At 36.9% G+C, this 10,704-nt stretch overlaps 1 protein-coding gene across 12 annotated transcripts in view; it reads left to right on the forward strand.

The window, feature by feature from the left end:
- The window catches only part of Syp (Syncrip), a 212,600-nt gene extending 202,692 nt beyond the window's left edge, over positions 1-9,908 (forward strand). For 4 of the 12 annotated variants that reach the window (XM_067137730.2, XM_067137727.2, XM_067137729.2 and 1 more), the window contains exon 12: positions 8,004-9,908. In XM_067137730.2, coding sequence (XP_066993831.1) covers positions 8,004-8,197 — 194 coding nt within the window. In that variant the 3' untranslated portion in view covers positions 8,198-9,908. Of the gene's footprint in view, positions 1-264; positions 509-8,003 lie in introns of all 12 variants that reach the window. The other 8 variants (XR_010858628.2, XM_067137735.2, XM_067137736.2 and 5 more) reach the window with 5 other exon arrangements.
- The last annotated feature ends 796 nt before the right edge of the window (positions 9,909-10,704 follow it).

Here is a 10,704-nt window from a genome sequence, read left to right on the forward strand (position 1 = left end):
TAGTCACTGCTGGCGGTTTTATAAAGGATTTTCAAGACATTGTTTGCTCTGATAACTTAATGCCAGATCAGAATTTATTAAGAATGTACACTAATTACAGTCCATAAATAATGCACTAAATGTAACAAAATTGTTGTACTGTTGCAAGTAAATTTGTAGATTTGTCAGGTACTGCGGTGTCTTTTCACTTGATTGGAATCAGACTTATAGCTGAAACTCGGATCTATAACTTCTCTCCTACCTGGCAACTGCCTTTTCTTTCAGATAATGCAGATGAGGTGTCGCTGCTTCCACTATCACTATTTCTCTCCAGGCACGACTCCAAGACAGTGCTGGGGCGCATGGGATGGGATATTTGATCGGTATTGACACAGTATTCGGGAGAATAGAAGAGGAATTATCTGTCTTTCAGTCCAAAATTAAATGGACCAACTAACATGGGCCAAACTACAGTATAATTAAATTACTTGGCTGAAGATGACCCTATGCAAGGGTTGAAACCGGTTCCGTACGTATGAAATGGTGTAATTTTTAGTTATTTCATTTTATCGGCACTTTATGACCTATCTGTGTCGGTGCGGTGTAAAGCCACTAGCAAAAAAAAAATTATTTTGTATTGAAAGGTGGATAATACCTCTCCTATTCTGCTGATTGTTGTAATACTTATAAATGATCTTGTTACAGTGTTTTTGTGCTGGACAGAATGGGTCTATATACTGCAATCAAAAAAGTAATTAAAAGGTTTAAAATTAAAATTATTTCTTTTCTCCTTTTTTGCAAATGTAAAATATTAACAAAACAAGTCGCTCACCAACGGAACAAGATTTCAGGCACAGAAGTTTAAATACAAAAGTAGGAGAAATCAGAAAGTCAACAAAATGTGTCGATTTATCCTCTGACCTTGAAGCTACCGATTTTACAAATGTTACTTGAGTGTCATTGTTCCATACACTCAAGAGTCAAGGAGATAGGTCTCCCACTTTCCAGCGTTTATGCTCTATGAATATCTAGGAGAGTATGCTCCGAAGCTCATACCTTTACTGCCTTCTCACGGCAACCTTCAACAACCAGAGCATATTTGCTCACTAAGATTTACACTTTAGGCCTCTCAAGGCACAACCTACATTTTAGAATACAAACAGAATTCACTTTCTTAAACTCTCATGGTCTAACCACTTCACAGAAATAATTTTTACAGTAGTATCAAATTCTCATTCTACCGGGCCTTTGTGGGAAGGGAGAAAACCCACACAGATTAAAGTTTCTGGCCCAAAAATCAAAATGATGCGGAAGCAGACACTTGCACTCCTTGAAACTGACATTTAGAAGTTTTAAAACCCTAGTTGGGCCCACTGCCCGACGTTACAGAGGCTAATCCTATACTATTGAGGTGACTAGATGGAGAAGATTTAAGTTACAAAGCTACAGACAGAAAACGGTTACAAAACATAGCCACCTATATTCAAGTTGATGGGGAACTCGAGAGGGTGTCACACTCTCTATTCCCGAAGTGCTTGTAGGCTTGTTTGAAATTTACAGAAGAAATTTACATTTTGTCCGAGAGGACGACTACAGAATATGGGTAAATAATTTGAAGTATTTGGGAGTGAGAGAGAGCAAACACTAAAGCATGGTCTTGGAATTCGACTAGAAATCTTAAAAAGGAAATTACTTCATTAGTTGAGTTAATGGAGAACTTAGATATACCTTTGAGCAACATGACTAAGGGCTGGGGCAAGCTTGCAAAAACCAGGCGACATAATAGGTGACAGCATTGGAGGTTGCGAAGGGTCAAACACTGCAGTAGTCATAAAGAAGGGTGGAAGTTTTCTTGGATGATCGGACGCAGTTTCCGACAGGGCAGATGTTTGTTGAATAGCAACAGATTTCCTACTCTCTATCGCTCTAATAGATTCTTCCTCCATAGACAAGTTTATTATAGGAACCTGGTCGCTTTTAGGAGTAGCGGCCCCAGACAACAACTGACTTAACTCTATTAGACATATCAGAGATGTGTTCCAATAGATTACTTGCTTCCTTAGTATGATCCTCCTTCAATTTTAGAGACTATAGGTCCCTAGTCCTATTATTGAAATGAAATGGCCTATCCTGAACTCTTTTATGTTGATTAGCAGATGGATCGCTTACTTCAAGAAAACTAACTACAGAAGCTAGCTTTGTGGTATTTTCCGTAATCGTGGACAGAGCCTCATTAATTTCTTTCTCCCCGAATACCAGGATTCAAATAGGAAGTTCTAAAGATTCCTTATGTTCAGCAATATCTGCCACAACCGTGCTTCCAGATTGGACCTTCCTAATTAGGAGCTTATAAATCAATTCCTCCTTGCGCAAGTACCCGGGTGCAAGGACTTCGAGGACCAGACATTTTGATTGAAAATTTTCAACATTTCTAACAACCGAGAACATTTTTAGAGTTTGATGTGGATTACTATGTTTAGCCATCAAAAGGGACTTTATCTAGACCCATTCAACCACACTCTGCTACCACTTGTTACTATGTTTTTGTGGTGGACGGAGGCGAAAGAAGGTGCGGGCATGAATGGGGCTATCTACTACAATCAAAAGATTAATTAAAAGCTTTAAAATTAAATTTATATTTCTTTTCTTCTCTCTTTTTTTGTTTTCAAATGCAAAATATTAACAAAACAAGTCGCTCACCGACGGAACAAGATTTCAGGTACAGTAGTTTAAATACAAAGTAGGAGAAATCAGAAAGTCAACAAAATGTGTCAATTAATCCTGAGCTTGAAGCTCCCAATTTTACAAATGTTACTTGAGCATCATTGCTCCATACACTCAAGAGTCAAGGAGACAGGTCTCCCACTTTCCTTTACAGAGTTCTAATAACACTTCTACAAAAATAGAAAGAGCGTATATGCTCCATGAATATCTAGGAGACTATGCTCCAAAGCTTATATCTTTACTGCCTTCTCACGGCAACCTTCAACATTCAGAGCACATACCTGCCAGCCCTTCCGATTTACCCGGAAACTTTGCTTTTTTTTTACTTTTCTTCCGATTTTCTGATTTATTTTTAATTCTTCTTATTTTTGACCAATATAACCTCCAGGACAGTTAACTCTTCCTCTTGCTTGTGTAATTTACCCAACCTCACTTTCAAGCATTTTCAATTTATGCTTTATTTCACGAGTGTATTGTCCCTTCGTGTATCATGTTTCCTGCTAGCTACAGCCACGTGTGCTTTACGGCTGGGGATTCAGCAATCGTCCTACAAGCAAGAGAGGCTAGCGAGTGCTGGCGACTCAGTTAATCGGGATGAAAGAATGAGTTTCTTATTGTGTGATTCATGTGCTATTAACATCAATTCTGTGCATAATTTTGTTGGAATTGTATGCCAAGTGTTTTTTCTAGTGGTTCTATGCTTTTCTCCGTGTCAGAGTCGTGCGTTAATAATGTATGAGACATACCGATCCGTTTTGTATGTGCTAGTTTCACGTATTTCAGTGCATTTTTGTTTATTCTTACTTCATAATTTTAATGAGTTGAATGTATTTCAGGGAGTTGTGTCGGTGACAGTTTCTGGTACTTTCTCTTCACGTTATGGCCAAAAAACATAATCATTATTTCCAAGTGTTCAAAGATACCTGTAAAATTAAATTTCCATTAATTTTACAGTCTAATAAAGGAAACTATTATGCAAAGCACCTTGGGAGATAAATTTTATTTTGAGATATCTAAATTTCGAGATATAGAGAATACGATTTTTGAGCATGCATAGCACATAATTGAATCATATGTATCTACGGGCTTTTACTGAACACATTATGATTAACGGTACTGGTACTTAAAAATATACAAACACTTCCACGGCATCACTATAACCCTTATTATAGTAACTTTTTAGAAGACTGGATACAATGCATACAGTAGTGAAATAAGAAACATAGCTCCGTTAACACGTTTGGAAAAAAATCCATTATTCTCTTCTGTTTGTTGTGGTTAACCTTTCCCTCCCTTCACGTTGAAACTTTTCGTCAATACCGCGCAGCCGAGTTTCGTAAATGGAGTTTGTCATCTGCGACTTCTTGCCTTGCTTTTGTACGTGACCAGTAATTGACACCCGAGAAACGGTCAGGCTTTGCCGATCACTAGAAGTTTGAGTTTTTTTGTTCCCGTCATATTAGTTTACAGCTTCGCTGGAACCCTTTCTTTACTTGTTAACTGTTTATCACACACAGCAAATGGCGTAGTGCACAGTTAATGTTGCACAAAATTCGAGTTACATAGTGTTTTTTGCTTCAAGGGAGGAAATATTTGCTTTGAGAAATTCATATAACCAAATTTCTAGAATAGAGAATTAAATACACGTGAAGAATATGACAAATGGCCGGAAAATCTTAGTTAGAGATACTTAAAATTCAAGTAGAGTTTCGACTGTATTATTATTATTATTATTATTATTATTATTATTATTATTATTATGTATGCGTTACAAATTTGAGTGATTAGATACATTTTCTTGTAACAATTTTAATGAGTTTTTTTAGTTTAAGATTTTAAATTTAGTGATCAAATCACATTGTGACTGTAGGTATGCATGCCTTTTACCCTGTCCCTTTTGCACTTAAACCGTGGTGCAATATATGTGATGAAAATCAAGATATTTAAAAAATCTTTGCATATTTGCTCACTAAAATTTACACTTTCAGGCTTCTCAAGGCACATCCTATATTTTACAATACAAACCATTTTAATGGTTCTTTTACTTTTAAGATTTTAAAGTTAATGATCAAATCACATTTTATCTGTAGGTATGCATGCCTTTTATCCTGTCCTTTTTTCAGTTAGACCGTGGCGCAATATACGTGATGAAATCCAAAAATTAAAAAAATCATCCTATTTTTTATTTCTAGAAGTTGGCAGCTATGCCAGAGCATATTTGCTCCCTAAAATTTACACTTTCAGTCCTCTCAAGGCACAACCTACATTTTACAATACAAACAATTCACTGTCTTAAACTCTTGCGGTCTAACCACTTAACAGAAAAAACTAAGTTTTACAGGAGTATCAAATACTCATTCACCAGGCCTTTGTAGGAAGAAAAAAAACACAGCTTAAAGTTACTTCCCTAAAAATCAAAATGATGCGGAGGCAGACACTTGCACTCCTTGAAACGGACATTTACTTGGGCCCACTGCACGGCGTTGCAGAGGCTAATTCTATACTGCTGGGGTGACAGGATGGAGAAGATTTAAGTTACAAAGCTACAGACAGAAAACAGTTACAAAACATAGTCACCTCAAATCCAAGTTGATGGGTAACTCGAGAGGGTATTGCCCTCTCTATTCCCGAATTTAATCCAAGTGCTTTTAGGCTTGTTTGAAATTTACAGAAGAAATTTATATTTTAGAGGATTGGAAATGTAAAGTTACATCATTAAAGATAGGAAACCTTCTCCTTGAGCTAGCTTTCAGAGGCTATCACCTAGTTAGTAAATGGCTGCCATTACCTTTCTGCGCTGGACTGCTCGATAAAGCACACACTCAGTAAACTGAACGATCAAGAAGACAAGGTGGCTCGAAAAATTGCCATCTGTTATACCCGAGGGGAAGGTTCGAGAGAGATCTGGACTAAGGCCTGACACACCCCATTGTTTTATTGGATAATTAAATATGTAGAAGAAAACGCTGATTGGTGGAAAATTACACATACAAAATTTCTTATTGGTTAATTTAGAAGTTGGCGGAAAGAGATCTATGTGTTGACAACTGATACACCTAAAAACAAAGGCAAATCAACTCAGTTTAGGAAACCGTAAAATAACAAATTCCTTTAGAATTTTAATAGTTCCTCTTCACACTAGAGTGCATACCATACATTCTTTTGTTACAGACATCTGCGGGGAAAGGTCCAAACTTCTTGCCCAAGTAGTTGCAAGTTTATATTGATGATGGCGTTTTTCAAGGCGCTTCATTTGAATGAACGGGGCGGGTGTACCCTCGTTGTCGGGATCTAATTCAAAGGAATAGCTCATTAGTAGAGCCCGGAAGTTCAGGCATTTAATTTTGCTGAAATAAGCAGGTAAATAAGTACTTCACTTTTAGGAAATTGGCAGTAAAATTATTAAAATAGTGACTTTCAATTGCAAAAGGTGGGCACTGAAATAATAAAGATGCCTTAATGTAAGCTACGTAACAGGCATGTGCATCACATTTTAGTACTTAATCTTGCATCCCTCTGTGGGTGGTTGTGATAAAATATCAACGGTATCCCCTGTCTTATGAGGTGGTGACTAAAAGGGGGACGAGGGCCCCTCAATTTTGGAGTGTGGGTTGGTGACCACGGTTCCTCTAGCTTGAGTCTGGCATTGCTTCCACTTACTTGTCAGGTTCCTCGCTCTTACCTTTCCTGTTTGACCTCACTTGGTCAATTCTTCTTCTTTTGCGACCTCGACGGTATTAGATTTGCGAGGCCTAGGAAATTTTTCATTTTAGCACTCTTGATGGTCCTTCCCTTTCTTTCGCCGATATCTTTATATTTCGAAGTATCGGGCGCCTTCAATTTTCCTTCTGATTAGTGTTATCAGAGGACGGTTACAAAGTTGTTCTTCCTCTCTAAACAAAAATTACCATTAGCATTTAATTTTACGTAGCAAGGGCATGACCTGGCAATTCTCATATCATTTATGTAAATGTTAATTATTATTTATGAAGCTAAAATGAAATATTTCTTTATTATTAACACATTACATTGAAATTATATAGTTTTTCTTTCCATTGATTAATTTTAATAGTTAAATAACAGCAAGGCTACGGAAGCTAAAATAGGCAAAATAACAACTCTTCCTACCGTTCCCAAACGTACATAGAAAAGAAAAGAAAAGGTTTTTGCCTAACTTCTGGGCTCTACCCATTAGAAGTAAATATTCAAGAATTGTGTGCCTTATGCCATATGAAATAGAACAGAGCATGTAATAAGACCAACATTGCTGGAGCATTCCTTTCCAGTGCAGTATCATCGATTGTAGGGTGCTAAGAAGTGATCAGTCCTGTCAAGGTGTATGTCGTCACTGACACTGGTCTGCTGAATGATGTATCTTGAGGTGACCTCTTCCTATTGGCATATTTTTAAATTTCTTGTGATATGTTTGCACAGTAGGGTGATTGAATTCTACATTTGATAAATTACAATCATCCACTTTAGAAGGATCAAGGAACTGTGAACAAAAAACGTCCAGGAGCCATACGACCAGTGACCACCACCATTTCTTTTTACCCTGTAGTACTATACATTCTGGTTCATCTGTCTATATAATTGATATAGCTTGTATAAAGTACATTTTGTTAGGAGCCAGTGTTTTGTAACTTTTTTTAATATTTGGTTGTACTTACGTTGTGGGAAGTTTTGAGAACTATTTTGAGGTATAAAATTTATCCGTATGTTAGGGCCTATATATTTATATTCCATAGGTGTCTTGTGATTTATATTCTGATGATGCCAGTTCTTCGTAAAGCTGTTGGCATGTGATAAAGAAATTGGCATAAAATTCTCAGGATGTTTGTCGCATTGTATTTGAGGTTCAATCCTTGTTAGTTTCATATCTATTTTTATTCTGGGTTGACAGTATGCTGCAAGTGCTTGCTTTTAATTGAGACACCTGTGTGGTATTTGGGCACAGATTTCATACTGGAATTTTCAAAACGAAAAAATTGTGATAGGGTCTGAATTTTTCATGTCTGCATACTGAATTCACAGCATTGTGACTGGTGGCAAGTGGTGATGGATGTGTATGATCGTGGAAGGTGCAGATATTCTGCGTCTGGTCTCTCATTTTTCATTTTTAGTAAAGTGTAGTTACTATTCTGCATGAAGCTTATGTGACATCTGTTATTGGATGGATCAAAGTTGCTTTTCGTGTTCTTGAAGAAACTAAGGTTTGGACAGTTAAAACATTTCATTACTTATTCGTATAAACAGACATTGTGTAACTTACAAAATATATTTATTCTTATTGTCCACAGGTAAGCGCAAGTTTGACGGGGGACACCAGAACCAGGGGGAATCAAAACGACGCTACCAGAGCAGCTGGGGAAATCAGCCCCTTGCCCAACAGCCGTTGGGCAATGCATACGGACTTGCGGGTGTGAATGGCGGCGGCTACAGCTCGGGCGGGGACCAGCAATGGTATCAGGACACATATCAGTCCTGGAGCTAAATACCAGTGGGTAGCTTGCAAAGCTTGATGGAACTCGTATGGCCTAGGGCCAGAGTGACTACATTGTGATGGGGTGACGCGGACTTAATTTGAAGCCCAAAGCTAAGTCAAATGTGTGGGAGGGGTGTGTGAATAGCCGTGAATAATGAGTAATCTCATTGAAAGACCAACGGACGTTGGTCATGTTGTACAGAGACTATTTGTTTAATTATGAGGTATCGGGTTTTCGAACGGGCCCATGAAAGTGATAGAATATATTTTGTCTGACTCTTGGTCTCGTTCGATGGCAGCGTGGAAAGAAGATTGTGATGAAGTGAAATTGATTGTTGCTCAGATGTGATTATAAAAACCCACTTGTACATTATGACAAACATGGTCTCCCTTACTCGTATGAAGTTTTGATTTCATGGCACTCCCTTTGAATTTTGTTTCTTATAAGTTTAGTTTTGCTTATGTGCTACCACAGTTTTGCACGAGAGTATTAGTTGTTGAATTTGAGGTACATCCAAATTCCATAACCAATCCCACCTTGCAGTTTAATTGCAAAATATTTTCATGTGTATGTTTGATCTAAACTGTTGTTCATTGCGTTGTTTGTCTATAGATTCAGTGTTTTATGAATAATTTGACTTCCCCTGCCAAAGCCCCAACCCCCTAGTTCTGGAGACATTACATCATGAAGGGGGAAATTCAAAATCACCAGCTGCCATAAGTCCCACATCCAGTGGGCCCCTCGTCTTTTATTTACCCCAACTTTTTCTGATTTGAAACGAGCAAGGCATGGTTAATGGACTCTGGGATTAATATTGAAAATTTTGGTTCATGGTCTTCACCGGGTTTCTTTCAAAATACAAAAGAACCTGTTTAATTTTTAGTTGTCTTTTTTACTTTTTAATGTTATTTAAAATTATGTGTTGTAGAGCATGTTCAGCAGGAAATTGAACCTCTTTCTCGGAATGAGCAAAGTAGGCCAATGTTTCCTTTGAAAGTGGAAATAAAGTTTAATAAACTGTTTTAAATGTAAAGTATTTATGACAACATAATAGTGGAATCTGATGAGTGGGTTTTTTGGCTTGCGAGCATTTGGAATAATCTCTGCTCTTTGTACATGTACGATTGCCCTACCCATTTTGTTGGTATAGCTAAAAAATTCCTGGAAGATCTATAATTGGTAACTATGTCATTGAGTTATGAAATGAATGAATATTAGAAAGTGGGTGTTTCACCTAAGTGAGAGAAAATTGTCAAGCTATACCTACATAAATATCTTTATTTGAATGTCTTTGTGAAGGGTTTGCAAGTTTGTTCATGTTCAAAAAAAGAGATCATGTCTTAAAAGAACTTGAATCAAGGGTACGTTACTCTTGGTCCAGGGGATTTTTTAAAATATATAAATATATATATTGTATTCCTACTGCTGTATGAACAGAATGTGATTATTTTAGTGATTATGTCGGAGGAAGATCAATTGTGTCCCTTCGTTTTCTTTTGTGTGGACACTTATTGATATTCCTGCCAATGCCAGCTGTTTTTTGACTTTAAAATCTGAGTTCTAAGAAATGTTGTCTACGTTTTTTACTCCAAATAATTGCTTTGCTTGTTTTCCAATTTTCTGCCTCTTTTATTATATTTTTCAAATTTTTGACTGCCTGCAAATTGTTTAGTGTGCTGTAGATGAATACAAAATAAATTTAAATGCTGTTGACAGTTATTTTTTCGGGTCACAAAATACTGCGGATTTCTGTGAATTGCCCGATGTAATGAACTACTTATATGTCGCAATAAACAGTTGTATGTGAAATATATTTCTTAAATCCATAGTTAGAAAATGTTTTCTTATCTTAGTTATGTAGTTCATCCTGTTTTTTGTAAAAATAATTTTCCAGAAACTTAGTTGTAGGATTTGATCTCATTTTTAGGAGTCGAGTCCTTTCTAAATTACCTTTATTGGTTGTGTAAATTGTGTTCCTGTGATTCGGATTGAACTTGAAATCATGGTTCTTCGGCTAATGAATCTAATTTGATGCTTGCATAAAATTGCTGGCTTACTTGTTCTATACATCAGTGGCAATGATCAGTCCACAAATCATTCTATTCACTCCTACCCTGGCTTTTTTCCCTATTCGAATATCATTTCTATCCTATTTGTGACTATACTTTTGTATCTTTCATGTTACAAAGGTTGTCATGTCATCATTTGGTAACTATTAAGCATGAAATTCGTATGTAGCTGATGCTTAAATAAAATAACTCAGTCTGGGCTAAGTAATTGAGATAGTAGAATTTTGATCCTTCCGATCCCTTGTTGGCGGGATTGATCCTTGTTCAGTCCAGTAGTATCTGAAGATGTTGGTAGATTTACTACAGGACAAATTTCTGGCACGGGGTGTTCCTGAAAACCATAAAAGTAGTTGGTGGGATGTAATAATATTATCTGCTTTATGTCTCACTATTTCATACGGTTTTCAGAGGTGCCGGAATTTTGTCCTGCTGGAGTTCTTTTACGT

Source organism: Anabrus simplex, chromosome 1 (assembly GCF_040414725.1).
Source record: "Anabrus simplex isolate iqAnaSimp1 chromosome 1, ASM4041472v1, whole genome shotgun sequence".
Classification (NCBI taxonomy): Eukaryota; Metazoa; Arthropoda; class Insecta; order Orthoptera; family Tettigoniidae; genus Anabrus; species Anabrus simplex.